General features: G+C 40.1%; 1 protein-coding gene across 2 annotated transcripts in view; it reads left to right on the top strand.

Annotated features, from left to right (window-relative positions):
* LOC139330296 (inactive N-acetylated-alpha-linked acidic dipeptidase-like protein 2) overlaps positions 1-15,512 on the top strand; it is a 520,996-nt gene that overhangs the window by 427,030 nt on the left and 78,454 nt on the right. For both annotated transcript variants that reach the window (XM_070961134.1, XM_070961135.1), the window contains exon 15: positions 9,769-9,858. In XM_070961134.1, coding sequence (XP_070817235.1) covers positions 9,769-9,858 — 90 coding nt within the window. The remainder of the gene's footprint in view (positions 1-9,768; positions 9,859-15,512) is intronic.

Here is a 15,512-nt window from a genome sequence, read left to right as displayed (position 1 = left end):
TCTCTGCTTTCACTGCTTATGTGTTTGAGTCTGTGGCTGCCTGCCTGTACAGTGTGTGTCAGTTTTCACCAACGCCATATGATTCACATCAAGGTATAAATATGTACTATTACTGCCATTTTATAATTGTAATGAAATATAAGTTATGGCTCCTTCATGCTAAAAACACTCAACATATGTACAAATATTGAAATTAAAATCAGTCAGAAACAAATAGAGATAAAATAAAATACGGTTTAGTCTATGCATCTGTGTACCATATAATATGTGTAGTATGTCTGTGTAAAGTTCCATGTCATTTATTTATGGTGGAGTGCAGAGAATGAGTTGAGGAGAAGCTGCTCTGTAGTCTGGTGGTACAGCAGTGGATACTTCTGTATCGATCGGCAGATGGCAGCAGGGTGAACAGGCTGTGGCTGTGGCTGCTATTGTCTTTTAATATCATCTGAGCTCTCACCTCACTGATATCACTGATGCTTGGTAGATGGCACCAGTGATGTTCTGGTTTGTTTTTTAATGCCCCACTGCTGAGCCCTCCTGTCCTGGGCCGTGCACATCCCATGCCAGTTTGTAACGATGCTTGTCTGTAAATGTTTACAAAAACTCTGTATTGGAATTTTTCCTTTCTTCAGTTCCCTAGAGAAATAGTATTGAGATGTTTGATGACCATGACATGTTTTCCATGATGCAGATTCCCAGGAACATAAAACTGCTCACCTGCTCCATCTCAGCTGAAGTACACAGGGGTTTGCCTCTTCTTTCCTGAAATCAATGATCAGCTCCTTGGTGTTGAGGTTCAGCATAAGAATGTTTTGTGTGCACCACCCTGCAGGATTGTCGAGTTCCTCCCAGTATGAATTCCCACCACTGTTTAAAATTCGGCTGATGGTGGTGTCATGCCCAGCTTCACAACAGAGTTCTCTCCATGTGGGGATAGCGATCATGGGTGTGCAATGTGAACAATGTGGGGCTGAACACACAGCCCTGGTGGGCTCCAGTGTTCACCACTACAGTGCAAAAGGTGTGACTGCCAATCTGAACTGTCTGTGGTCTGTCTGTTAGGAAGTCCATTATCTATTGCAGAGCATGGTTCTCAAGACCAGAGTGCTAAGTTTGCCAATCAGTTTCATGGGGGAGAATGTGTTGAATGCTGAGCTGACACCAGAAAACAGCACCTTGTTATTTTCAAGGTGTGCGAACATTGATTGGAGGCCAGTGGAGATGGATCACATATATATTTCAATGGTATTTCTTTCTTTATTTTTTTTTTTAACCATTATTGTTGCTGTCATGGTATTCAAGAGGGTAAGAGTCTATCAGATCTGTTTGAGGGTATGTCAGACTATGAATTAAGATGCAACTGTATCAGAATTTAAGTAATGACATCAGCTCAGTCCTGCTCTTTGTTTTGGGTCCACACTACAGCAACTACAGCCAAACATGCATACCATGACATTCACCAAATTTATGGCTTATTCTTCATATCCTCAAATCCTTCTCTCATGTAAAAATGAGGCAAATGTTTGAGAATACAACTCCTAGAATTTTTGCATTTTAACTATATTTTATTCTTTTAATTTTATTATTACCATGCTACAGGGCAAATTAAATCTACACTGAAATACACAAACAATGCTGCTCCCTTGTATACATGACATGGTTCAACAATTGGTGAGGATGCTGATGTTATGCCTGGGGCATGTAGCCTTAGCCTCAGTCTTTTAGCATTATATCCTTGATTTCTTTCCTTGCCCTCTCTCCTCACAAGTCCCTCCCACCCAAGATATGAGCAGAGGAGGCAAGAAAGAGAGATCTATCTATCTATCTATCTATCTATCTATCTATCTATCTATCTATCTATCTATCTATCTATCTATCTATCTATCTATCTATCTATCTATCCCCTTTCCAATTTCCATAACACCAAAAACTAAAGGATGTGGCTACAGACAGAGAAATAAACTACATGAAGTAAATTGTGAACTCAGAGAACTAAATGAAGACAGCTATAGAGTGAGCGCCCTGTGGCAGTGGCATTAGCATCTGTCAACATTATGACATATCTGAGGCTTTTCTGACCATGTGGCATGTGCCTGTAAACAGGTGATCATTTTCAGCCCTCGGCCTGGTTAAGGGTGAGCATTTCATCATCAGTCCCTGTAAGAAATGGCAAAGTGAAACTGATCTCAAATATGGCCTGCAGCCTTAATTGCACATGTCATGACAGGACTATGTGTTTGGAATGATATTTGCAGGCTACATAGCCTAATGGGCAACTGACTGCTATATGACGCCATGAAATACAGCAAATTAATGCTGAAAGTAAGAGAATGTTCTAGTTGATAAAGTAATTTGATGCTAGTAGATGCATATATATACATATATGCTTATACATTTGTCATGATTACAGCAGTTGAAGGAGATGTAGCTTATATTCAATGATAAAACATAAGTAATATCAAGGTGAAGTGTCATTAGAGCTAAACAGAAAGTTTGATCGCACATTTGATCATCCTAAATCTAATACAACTTAAGAATACCAAATGAACACATGAAATTTGCAGGTCACAGGCAGGAGGGCAGAGGAGGTGAAGAGGCCCAAAATAGAGAAATGAAAAGAGGCAATAAATCTACCACCGTCATCACTGTAAACTCCTCATGTGCTGTGCAAAAAAAAAAAAGCTTGGCAGGCATAGCACAGCAACAGCAAGGTTTTCCGTAATAAGAGATAAGAGGCCTAGCTCAAACTGTGAAAACCTGACTGAAAATACACATCAGTTGTACAGCGGTGTCCAAATGGACCATATCTATATTCACAAATGTGTAAGAAATGTGCATTGATTTTAAGGAGTCTAATTAAGACTTTATCTGACCTGAAACCAGTGATTTGAAAATCCTCACCACTCCTGCCATCTTTTTGTTCAAAATCTGTCAAGTTCCACCTTTAAATATACATGTGTGTCCTTTCCAGAGAAGTACATTGTTTTAAGTATTGTAGTCTACACTGTGAAGAATAGTGCTGTGGATTTCTTTCATGCTGGTTTTGAAGTGTCGTCACCTCCTTGTTCTCTCAGGTCTTACTTTTATCAGTTGTCACAGCGACTCTCTATGGAGGTACTGTCGAGCCTATAAACAATACATTAATGCTTTCAGACACTGCTAGCATCGCTTTGTCAAAAGAATCCCTCATAGGGTATTTTTCAGTCTTTTCGGTTAGGTTTAATGGTGTGAGTGTCTAGAGTGGATAAAATAAACAAGTCTTTTCAAGGTGCACTTTGTAGCACTTTATTCAAGGAGTAAGGATAAAAGTAATGTCTGAGTTACATTCTGTATAAATTAACATTTAGTAGTCCAATCAGGCTTTTCATTTTGAACAGTAAAAGATTCCTCAGCTGTTTGATTGTTCCTTGACCTCTCTGTGAGGAACCACAAGTCACAATATTATTACCAGCAATCATGGGAAAGTATCAGGGAGTCTTCATGAGTTACTTGTCTTTTCTTTCTAGAGGTCAAGCATGATATGAATTATAATTTGAGCATGAATCTGGGGTGGGAAGGGAAATATATAAAGATTTTATATAAATTGTGATAAAAGTGTAGTACAATAAGTATTACAGTACCCATAGGGTGAATAGTTTGCACAAAAGAAGGAACAGAATGAAATGCATCACATAATTGTACAAAGATGCTAATGGGGATCACCATATCATATTATCACCATATTAGTTTTATAACCTGGGTTGACTTGCATGACTCCAAGAATTCAGCGATGCACAAAATCAACTTTTTCACCATTCTTTTCCACAGCAAAGTTGTTTTTGACATCATTTTCACCCCCTGTCAAAACCACATTCCTATTAGATATGTGTCATGGAGGTTAACAGAGTCGGGTCAAAGTATAATAAGTTGAAGTTTGGATCAAAACCTGCTGAAAAATCAACGTACAAGTGCACTGGAAGGAATGGCCCTGCTCTATGCAATGTCAAACTTGTAAGCAGTCTCAGTGAGGCTGCAGGGTGTCACCAGACTTTTATTATCAGTTTTTTCATCAGTGTAAGAGAACCAGACCAAACAAGAAAAAAGACCAGACTTCATTTAATATGCACCAAAAAGGTTAAGGTGTAAACACAGCCTAACAAGGCTTTGACACTCTGCTAACAGTGATGATGATTGCCCCCCTACAAACAGGCCGCTCTGTTTTGTGCGTTGATGACATTGCTAAGAAGGCTTTGTTTAAATTTAGATATGGGGTAGTAAACATGGAGACGGTGACTGACACGGATCAGACACAGTGAGTAAGTTCTCTCAGGAAACATGACGTCATCCTTGACTCCTTCCTTTAGGAATGAATACAGTCTACTGAAAAGTATCAGTACTCAGTATTTGTATCTGTCTTGTACTACTTAAACATTAGGCCCACACTGCTGATAACACTGTGCTGAAATCTTGGACACAGATCCAGTCCTAACCCAACATTTTACAGACTCTCCATTCTTGGTATATAAAAGGAAACCTAATCTATGCAATAAATTGGTAAGAGCTATTATAGACAGACTCTCCTTGCTCTCCTTAAACAGAGAAAGTCCGCCTGTGGAAACTGTGCACAAAGCCATGATTGAAAAAGTAGAGACAGCCAAGCTTGGACATGGGGGACAACACAAAGAAGGTTATTTACCTATTTCATCTCCTGGGGTCATATTCATGAAGTTTTCTAGTACAAAGAGTTTATCCCAGTGACAATATTCCAAGTAAAGATAAAAGTTATCTTCATCACACAGCATGTTAGCACTTAAGAGAGCTCCAAGGGTTAGGGTTAGACAAGTAGTGGTTCTAGTTATGGTTAGGGTAAGTCTTCAGGACATGAATGTGAGTCTATGTAATATTGCTCACTGTACAATCTGAACAACATATAGCACTCATATTGGTTAACCTAAAACAAATTAAAGAACTTCAGAAAAAGCAATAGGGAGGATAACCAGACATCCAGTAGGTGTTATATGTACAGAGTAAACAGAGCTAGCAGTGGTAACACAAGGAAACTTTAAGTATGCTTGCTGCTGTCTGTGTCGGACAATCCCACATGAGAAGCACTGGAGTGAAGTAAAGTCAACAGAAACACAGCTCAAACATCATATTAGCCATCTCAACTTGAAAATGTTCTAATATATCAAACATGTGATTCAGCTATTTTTAAATTCATGCCTCCAAAGTGTCTAACAATAATTACATTTTTTAATTAACAGCTTTGAAGCAACAGTAAGTGTGAAGACTGTGAATTTAAGCAATTTCCAGATGCTAGAAACAGCTGGTGGGTCTGTCTCCCCTCTACCTCAGAGACCTGAAAAGATGATCAACTACTCATTCAAGATTCACTGGTTATATTTGTCACATAGTATGTGCAATAAAATGCAGAGTGGCATACTCATAGGGCTGTGTTAAAGATTAAAAAATCTAAATATTGTTTATATTGGCCCAGTGTGGAAGTGGGCTGTGTAGTTATTCATTTTAAATGTAAAATGAACAAATGTCAAAATTACAAGGCAAACCATTCAGTCAAATTCTGTACACACTCCACAGAGGAAAATATGCAAATGTGCAAGGCGGTGCAAAGGATTCAGGGAGGACAAAGTGCCAGGAAAGGTCAAGGAGATAAAGTTTTTCCTAGTCTCTCTGTGTTGGCACTTTCCAAAACACAAGAGTCAAGGGCATCATTAAAATAGAGGGCGAGGCAGAGATTCTCAGAGAGAGATGAGAGATGGAACCAACACAAAGTGTGGTTGCCTCTAGTAACTAACTGATTTTTGGCAGCAGATTTAGCCATCCACCATCCTGTCTCAGCACATACGGGGCAGGATGCATACTTCCACACAGACAGTTTAGAGTCTCCAGTTTGCTTAAGCTACATGTCTTCTGACTGCAGCAGAAACCTGCAGCACCCAGAGGAATCCATCCATGCAAACAGAGGGAGAACATGGAAACTCCACACAGAAAAGGCAAACTAGGCCACTGACTTAGGACCCAAGACCTTTGTGCTTTGTGGTGACAGCACGAAACTGAGAATGTTTGACCCTATATTCATTTATTAAATATCACTCAACAATGCTGTACTGAAAGATAATTAATGCAGTACACTTGAAATCTGTGGTGATGCAGTCATCATGCTGGAACACTGTGCCCTTTTGTTCATCCCCTAACCCCTCATTAGGACTCACCTTTCCTTGCACAGAAGTGTTGTCATTGGAAACTGTTTTGTGATGTTTTCAAAAATGATTGTTTTCATACAGCTATTCAAATGTGATCGTTCATCAAATTATTGATGTGTTAAAAATCCATGATAGCATTTATGTCACATTCTGATTGAAATACTCAGCAAGAGAAAGGAGAGGAAGAGCAAGAAAGTGCGAGCCTAAGATCAAGGCAGAGAGAAGGTCTGTACTGTGAAAGATGAAATGAGTGCTCGATAAGCGCTACAAAGGGCTCTAAGTACAAAGTGAATGGAACTCTGGTATCTTTGATCCTAGCGATCTCTCTCTTTGTTTTAAGGCTTTAGCTCTCCAAAACCCTTCATCCTGGCCCTGTGAAGTACAGAACAGAGTGCTTGATATGGCCCGATGCTTAGCACCATGTATCCATGGCTAATGACACTGTGTCATACTGGGGGCAGGTGGATGCTGTGGAGTCTTTCTGTCCATTGCGTACGTGTGTACTTGCATTTAGCAATATTTTTGCAGGTACCTTATGCAGTGTCACTGTGCGTTGATTTTACTGTGATCACAGCATCTTTTGACAACCTTTGTCTGTACAAACTGGGACAGTCACTGTGAACTTTGGTGAAGTCTGTGCTTTGAATTCAGCTCTCCATTCTTAGACCTGCCGTGTGGAGGTGGTGGAGGTGTATTGGCATGCATGCAGAGCAAATTCTTTCGCTGCCACAGTGTTGCCAGTGGCACTCAACAACTTTTCAGCATTCTTAAATCTTACTGGCTACTGACTCCAAGCAGTGTTTTCCTCACTGCTGGGGCATGACCTATTTCCATGTAGCACGTGCATAGGAGAAATGCTGAATAAGCAGTTCTTTAAACCTGCAAAAAGTTGTTTTTTTTGTTTGTTTGTTTTTTTTGGACCCCTTGGGAGCAGCAGTAACAAACTGTTAACACAGCATTTAAGTTGACACAGTTATTTACGCATCCAGTAGTTACGGAGCAACATCATCAGTCATGTGTCCAGGTAGCGAATGTAAGTGCAATATTCACTCTGTTACCAACTCCTGAGGGAAATGTCTGCCTCTTTAGTTGCTAAATGTTTCACTGTGTTCACCAGCTAGTTGCTAACTGTGCCTGTTTGCTGCCGAGCAGGTAGTATACAGTGGATTCTTAGAGCATTTACACTGAAAACAGCTTCCTGTGAGAATAAACCACATTCAGACTGTCAGTGCACATATCTTCATTGACATTATAAATATCAATTCTAACCACTTTAAATAACACAGTGTTAGTTTTGATGCAACTTCTCTCCTGATTCCTGCTCCCTCTGTGCTTTTCAGCTTCCCTGATCTTTCACAGAAATATACAGGCATACAGTGACTTTTGAGAGTTAGAGAGGAGGAAACATCCTCCCGTTCTTCAGCAGTTCTTTCCACAAGCCGTCTGAAAATAATTCCACCCTGTCCAATATCTACAGCGTAGACGGAGCCGAAGTCCCGAAGTCACCGCTGGGCTACCTGGCACTCCTCTGTTTCTATTTCAACCATCTTTCTGAAGGAGTGAAATATGTTGCATGGGTCTGCTGTCTATTCTCGGACAAATGAAAATTCCAGCACTTAGAAGATGGATTCTTTATCATTTTGACAAAGTTAGCGAAGACTAATCTAATTTGGTCGCTCTCCAATCCGTGATATTCAATACACTATTACATACAGCTTCAGAAATTACAAGAAGTCTCACAAAAGCCCCACTACTCATCTTTTAACCACATTTGCGTTCTTCATCATGGTCTTGGTTTAATTGACTCATCAGTACAAGTAATTGCGCTGAAACAGCTTGACCACAGAGACTGACGGTTGCAGAAATCTCGTGGGTTCAAACAGCAGCTGAAGCCATGGTGTGTGAGCGCGCCACAGATGTAACCATGTGTTTGATTTGAATTCTTCTGTAGACGATGAGGCTTCTTTTGGGGGAACGCTGCACATATTCAGCTTGACATCCACAACAGGGGCATATTTTGAGGCAGCTGTTGCGCTCAATAATTCACATATTTATTCAGAGGCAGCACACAAAAAGGCTTCATAAAACTTTCTGCTTGTGCCATCTTGGAACGCATAACTATGTGAATTATTAAGTAAAACTTCTACTCTCCATATGTGCCCACATTGCGGCTGCCATATTGACTGACTGAGACTGTTGGTTAGGTGCATCCCACATTTTAGCTGCTTTTCCTGGCTCAGGCATTAAGCAATTTCCTCTATATTTCAAGTGTTTTTCTCCCAGTAACCTGAAAGCTGCACACACAACTTGTTTACGGAGTCAAGAACTTTTTAGGATCAATTTCTGTGCAACATAATGCTCCTCTTAGTGCTCCTAATGGCATTTCCAAGAATCCACCATGCCTGAATGAAAACAACCAATAAGAGGCAATCGATTGTTGACTCTTATTCCCAGGTTGTCAAATACCGACACTTTGGGCGGGCCACCTGACCCAAAGACTGAGAAGCATTCCCCTGCAGAGCTGGAGAGCCCATGAATTTCTAGACACAGTAGCTCCAGACCCACAGTTTTTGTCAGGATCAATGAGATACTGTTAGCAGTACAGATTTCATCCATTCACTGTCATCTGTGATGACACAACACTGATGATTAGCTAAACCCGAGGAAACTCCACATTTCTACTAGCTCTAATTTCTATTGTCATTTTTAAAAAACTTGGATTTGTGTCATTTTTCTTTCAGCATCTCCTACAAATACTGATAACATCAGTCTATGATCCAAAATTTAAAAAATGTAACCTTTGTAATACATAAAATGATGGTACATTTTGCTTTTCATGTGTGCAGTGTACCCAAGAAGGGTAAATAACAATAAAGGTGTCATTAATTATTTGACGAATGGGAAACCTTCCTTGTCCTTTACAGACTTTGTCTTTCTTGGAATTGTCAGATATTACTTAAATTGAGTGTTTGAACCTTTGATATTCTTATCAGTGTGCTACTTCGCTTGACTCCATAAAAATAAAAATAAATAAAAACATGACTTTGAATTCACAGTGAGAAATGCTGTGTTTCTGGGACATTACAAAGTATCCTGAGGTCACAATGAGGTAGTTTTTGGGTGTGTGCAGACCTGGTTACATGACTTTGTGTCAACATCCGGGACTGTGTGTGTGTGTGTGTGTGTGTGTGTGTGTGTGTGTGTGTGTGTGTGTGTGTGTGTGTGTGTGTGCGCGCACACACACATGTATACTGTATATGTGTGCATTTGACAGCAGAACAAAACATCCTGGCAGCTGGGTGGCCTTGAGAGCATTTACTGTTGTTTCCTGTCAAAAGCTTGACAGTTTCACTCTCCTAGAGTAGAATAGAACAACCTGGAATAGAAAAGATAAGAATAGTGAAGAGGAAAAAGGGTAAGCTTTTGTTTCATTTCGGCTTGGACTTGGGGCTCATTGTGTTCCCACTGAAACGTAAAGGTTTCTGAATGAGATAATGATTTGACTTGAAAAGGCAGGAGACAGAGATTAAAGAGATACTGTTGCTTCTTCTCTCGTTCACCTCAGGCCACCAGTTTCCTGTCAGAGGCCCAGTTTTCTGCTGAGTTACCAGAGACCCTGGATCCACTTTTCAAGTTCCATGAGACCATTGCTAAGGTAAGACCACTGTAATTAATCCTACTTCTCCCAATAAAATCTCTGAATCACAGCAGCAGTCGTGTCTCCCAAGTAATGAAACACTTACAATATGAACTCTTCGCTGCTGTCATATACGCAATTAAGAATACATGAATACAGTTTACATTTACATGTATTCACTTAGAGGTCACTGTTCTTGATCAAAATAATTCTTTTTTCGCATTATTTTACACCTGCCATAGATCACTTTCATTATTACACTCCCCATTTAAAAGTCACTTAAATACCACCTTAATTGTTTTCTGTATTTTACAAATTGTACCCATACCAGAGTTTATGAGCCACAGAAATTAGCAAGGTCATCAGTTAAATAAAACTAAATTAAAAAGTCACCATCCATTTTAGCTGCATCAGTCAAAGCCTGGTAGAATTCATTGATATTCACTGGAGATGAAGCAGGATGTGTCGGAACAATCACTGTTGTCTTTACTCTCAATGTCCATGTACAGCAGCTCTAATGCAGAGAGTCCTGCCTGTGAGGAAAGAGCTACAGAGATGCTGAGCCATTTTCCACTCACTTCAAAAGTAGCCAAAAAAAATTATTATCATCATCTTCTTCTTTTCTTCCTCTTTTAGGATTTCTGTCACAGATTGTAGCTTTTTAAAACAACCCCCACTGTTAGGAGGAACTCTTGTTGTTTATACTGAAATGCCACCAGCTCCACTGTAGGAGAGCTGTGACAGTTTCCACATTATATAAGACATAGTGACATTTTCATCATCATCCTTTTTTGGAGGCCCACCTTGAAATGATCATGCTTCATTTTGGTATGTCTCTACCTTGGCGCCTTAAATGTGTGAAGTTACACTTTACAAGTTTACAAGTACCGCCCTGGCATAAAAACTCACAATCTATTAATGATGTATCTCAACCTACTACTGTGTATTTTCACCTACTCAACGCCCTCTCCAAATAAACATAAAAGGAAACTTTATTTGGTATTGCAGAGAGTGGAGATGAAGACAGAAGTATGTTTAATTTGGGTGAGCAGGATGTGTAGGAGAGAAGATGACACGTTTGTACAAAGGAAGCTTTTTTCCCAGTGAACAGGGTGCCATCTGTGTGTTTGGACTCCTGTAGCATTCTGTCTGCAGTGTATGATGTTTGATGAATGCATGATCCAGAGTGTGAGTTTAAATTTATGAAAGTGTTCCCAAGTGGGTTCTGTCTGGGTCTAAGCCTAAGTTTACATGTAGCAGGGTATTTTGGAAAACGGATATTTTGGCCCCTCCGTTTTCAAAAATAACATCGTGCACACAACATCGTTTTCAAAAATGTTGTCGTTTACATGAACCCGGATAAATACGCCACAGAGCGCATCATAACTATGCCAAACCTATGGCCGCGAGTGTAAACATAGGTCGCTCACATGACTTTAAGTATTCAGTCACATGTTGTGACGTTTCGGAACCTAAAACGGCGTTTAACCCAGTTTACACGCAAATAACCGGCATTTTCAGAAATCTCCACTTTCACCAGAGTTTTTAAAAATGATCGTTTTCTGTGAAAAAAAACTCTGTTTGTGTGTAAACAAGAGGCCAAACCACATGAAAACATATGTGTTTTCCCTAAGTGTAAACGTGGTCTAAGTCCAGGCTGCATTTCGGTGTAAAGCAGATGCTATTCACACATGCTAGGACAAACCCGTCCCCCTGTATTTTTCTTTGGAGTCTTGGTAGAATCATTCTAAATTTATTAATAAATAATTCAGAAATTCAAGTATAATTTACTCAAAATATTTAAGCACTTTCTTACTTTCAGCATATTAAATACAAGGTGCCCAGCAAGTACGTATTTAATAATGTGTAGCGTTCCAACAACAATTATAATATATGGCTCAAGAGAGAGGCCTACCCGAGCCATGCTGGATGCAGGCTCTGCACCAAAATGGGAAAAAGCATCAAGACAAACAAAAGGCCCCACTTCTACCAGCATGGCAAGCATTGGTATAGCTGTGAGCAGCTTAAACCGACACTCAACCGATCCATGTCCACATCCAGACCTGCTACAACCTGAAGGGATGTGGGCTCTGAAGATGACTCACATTATTCATACAGCTCATGTGCTAACACAGGTGAGCTTTTCAGAGCTATGTTTCTGAAGTGTGTGTACCTCTCCACATTTGGAGTTGCTCCCTACTTCACAATGGATGTTGTCAGAGAGGTGTCCACGCAGGCTTGTTATATAATGATGCCTGAATACAAGTAACTTTCTCCAAGGTTAAGGCTGCATTCAGCTGGTACTCCTAAATAGCCACAAACATGGCTGTAGTATTTGAGCAGGAAACGCTCTCCTTTCCATAATTCAGATCTACTGTAGGTGTATAAAGAACTGAAGGCAGAATGGCTTTTAATTGTGTGTGTGTGTGTGTGTGTGTGTGTGTGTGTGTGTGTGTGTGTGTGTGTGTGTGTGTGTGTGTGTGTGTGTGCGTGTGTGTGTGCGCGCACATGTTCAACCAACCAAACCAACCAAAGCAGTGTTTGGTGTTATGTCCACTGTGCAGGCGACCTTGACGTCCATCCCATCCCTGCTGGATGGTGATTGCTTGGCTAAGAGGCTGCTGGTTGGCAGCTAATTTTTTCTCTTGATGTTTTGTTTTGTTTTGTTTTTTTCACTTAACACGTCCTTCATTTTAGTCATGACTTTTAAAGAAGACAAAAAACAGACAGGTCATTCTCGTGACTTAACATGCACATAAACGGTACTGCCAACCTGTGGTTATAAATTTCACTGTGGCATTTCACCCGCCCATATTTAACATCCACCAACATGGGTTTAAGGGGCTTTTTGGGGATCAGACTGAGGGTGTTGATAGACCTAAATTAAATGACAAACCACATAATGTGTAACTAGTCTTCATAATGATGCATACAGGTGGTTTCAAATCTTGGGTTAAAAATACAACCAGATTAGGCAACGATCGTGTCCCACGTTTAGTGGACCGCCCAACCATCCTGACCCTCTCCCTCTGCTCACTTTGTGGCTCTGTGAAAACATCAAAACATCGACTTTGTTCCTAACAAACAACAGTCAAATACACAGCATAACCACTACTACCCAGCAGAGATCAGAGAGGACACCTGAGGAGGACCAGGGTTGAGAGAAATCTTTGTAGATGCCTCTTTACCCAAGTCATGCTTAGCTCTCGTCCTACTCACGACAGTGTGTGTGATCAGACCCCAATGATGAAATGTCAAGACATCTCTTGACAAATGTATCTGTCAGCATCCACAGACAGTGCCATTACAGAAATGAGTCCCATCAGTCAGCTGAAGGATACAGTATGTGGCATGTATATAAAAAACATGACAAAAGAGGCCTCTCACATCTCCACAACTCTTGTTTGGCTTGTTGGGAATACAGTCATTATTAGTCAGGAGAATGTCTACTCTGGTAACATACTTTTGTGGATGGTGCAGATGACATAAAGTACACAGAACTTACTGGCTGACAATCGTCTGTACCACAGCACTGTAAGGCAGAATCACTGAGTAGGAGATTCCTTTACTGGATGAATTATACACACCAGAGCTTTTAGTAGAAGACATGGATTTTGTTCAAACAATGTAGATGTGCTTTGCGTAGACAAAGAGATTCTTCCAGTCTTCAAGTAGCAGTTAAAAATCTGTTGATTTGAGTCATAAGTCAGTTTGTTTGATCTGGCATGGGGCCTCAGAGTTTGACACAATACTTCTGTTTGTTGTGATTGTGATGCTCTCAGTTCCCATAATGCTTTGAGGAATATAAACAAGATGTATTATGTTGCCATGGATTCAGTGAGCTATGCTGTGGGCTACAACTTGAACCCTTTGTTTGAGGCTTCATTAAATTTTTTCCAAATTAGCTATTAGTATTTTCCTATTAGTCTGCAGTGTACCCATAGATGCGCAGACTACACTGATATGGAAGAAACCTTAAAAACATGATGCTTCTCAGACAAGTTCTGGAGTTATAAAGAGTGTGTTTTTTCACTATTTCTGAGCAAATATGTAGACATTTGGACATCAGAGATCCCAATAACACTGGAAAGTGTTTTACTCTGAGTTTTGACTCATATGTATTGGGTGCAATATTTAGACTTGAGTCAAATTCCAGTCAAATTCTTTGTATGTGGTCACGTTTGGCCAATTAAGCTGATTCTGACTGTGTGTGCGCCATAGAGCAATACAGAGTTCTAGTTAATGTTCTTGTTCTTTGTAGTACTTCCCTTTATTCAATGGACTCACTTTTCAGAAGAAAGAAAAACTAAGGGCAACTCCTGAAGATCATGACACTTTGAGAGGCACTTCATCCTGATGGTAGCTGAACAGTATCCCATAACAGTTTCCCATGTACATAATACTGTGGATGGTGTTGTTAGGATATAGTGCGATTGTAAATATAAGAAATAAGACAGTTCAACTGACATTTTATACGTCATTTCACATGTAGACTACAATAACTGAGATGAGTGTTTAGATGTAATCTGCCCTGACTGACTGACATGCTCCGCCGGCAACAAAGATAAAGCAATGAGCACAGTTACTGCAGCAAAGCTGCTTCCCTGTCAGAACGCGTTTGGCCTTATTTAGTTGCAGAGGGAAAGCCAGCCACAGAGGGAAAAGAGAAACAGGGTTGAGGATTGTCCTAGTCGAGGTGAATTGAATCTGTGATCCACATGGAGCCATCTCACAATGAGAGGGGCCAAGTTTCACGGCTTGTGTCAGGTCGGATTCCTCCATGTCAGCGCTTTCCAGCACACTAAAGGTTGTCACTTCTTCAGGTGTCAGACAGTGAGCAGTGTTTGAATCCCACCTTTGTTCCATCTTTTCTGCTGCGTGTTAAATAGATTTTTTTTTTAAACAATGGTGTCTTATTTCATTAAAATCCCATCCCATTCATTTGTGGGATCTCTCTTGATCACATTAAATTTGTGTTTCATTCTCAAAGATTTTAACTTCTTTGTTTTTTCTTCCCATTTTACAAAAAAAAAAAAAAAAAAAATGTAAAGGTTGTCCATGATGCAGTTTCCTTTTAACCTTGTTAGAGAAACAGCATAAAATGTTTTTTGCTGCAGCTTTTACATGTAAGACTACTTCTTGTTCCATTTCTTTCTCCAGATAAACACATTGTGGCTTCTGTACTGTTGCTATGTGACAAGCCTGGTGTGTGTTGCTCTTTAGTTATGCTGAATCTTTTCAGCACCATGGACAGCGGCGTTGGGTTTCCATGCTCTCTCTTCAAAGACCATGCACGGCATTCGCAGTTATTCTGCTTGATTTGATCTCTACTCAGGCTGAAGTTGGGTGGAGCTGTGCACGGGGTAACCAAGCATAATGTGGTTTTAAGAATGATAAACAAGTAAGTTGTCCTTGCAGCAAAACAGAAGCACAAAGGTGATGCTTGTATATACTCCATAATACATCTGCATTAATTATTGTATTAGCTAGGCATAAGAGCAGTTGTGTAATACATACCTTGCCATATTCATCATATTAACTGTGTGTTTATTTACAAGAAATGTGGCCTGACAACAGTGTAAAAAGGCTATGATGGAAATTCTGAAGCGTCTATGAAAAAAGTTGTAGCCATGGTGGGCAGAGAAGAACAGGCTTGTTGTTTGGCCTTAATC

The sequence above is a fragment of the Chaetodon trifascialis genome, chromosome 4, assembly GCF_039877785.1.
Source record: "Chaetodon trifascialis isolate fChaTrf1 chromosome 4, fChaTrf1.hap1, whole genome shotgun sequence".
Taxonomy (NCBI): domain Eukaryota; kingdom Metazoa; phylum Chordata; class Actinopteri; order Chaetodontiformes; family Chaetodontidae; genus Chaetodon; species Chaetodon trifascialis.
Note: the sequence above shows the minus strand (reverse complement) of the source record. Positions and strands in the feature narration are given on the sequence as shown.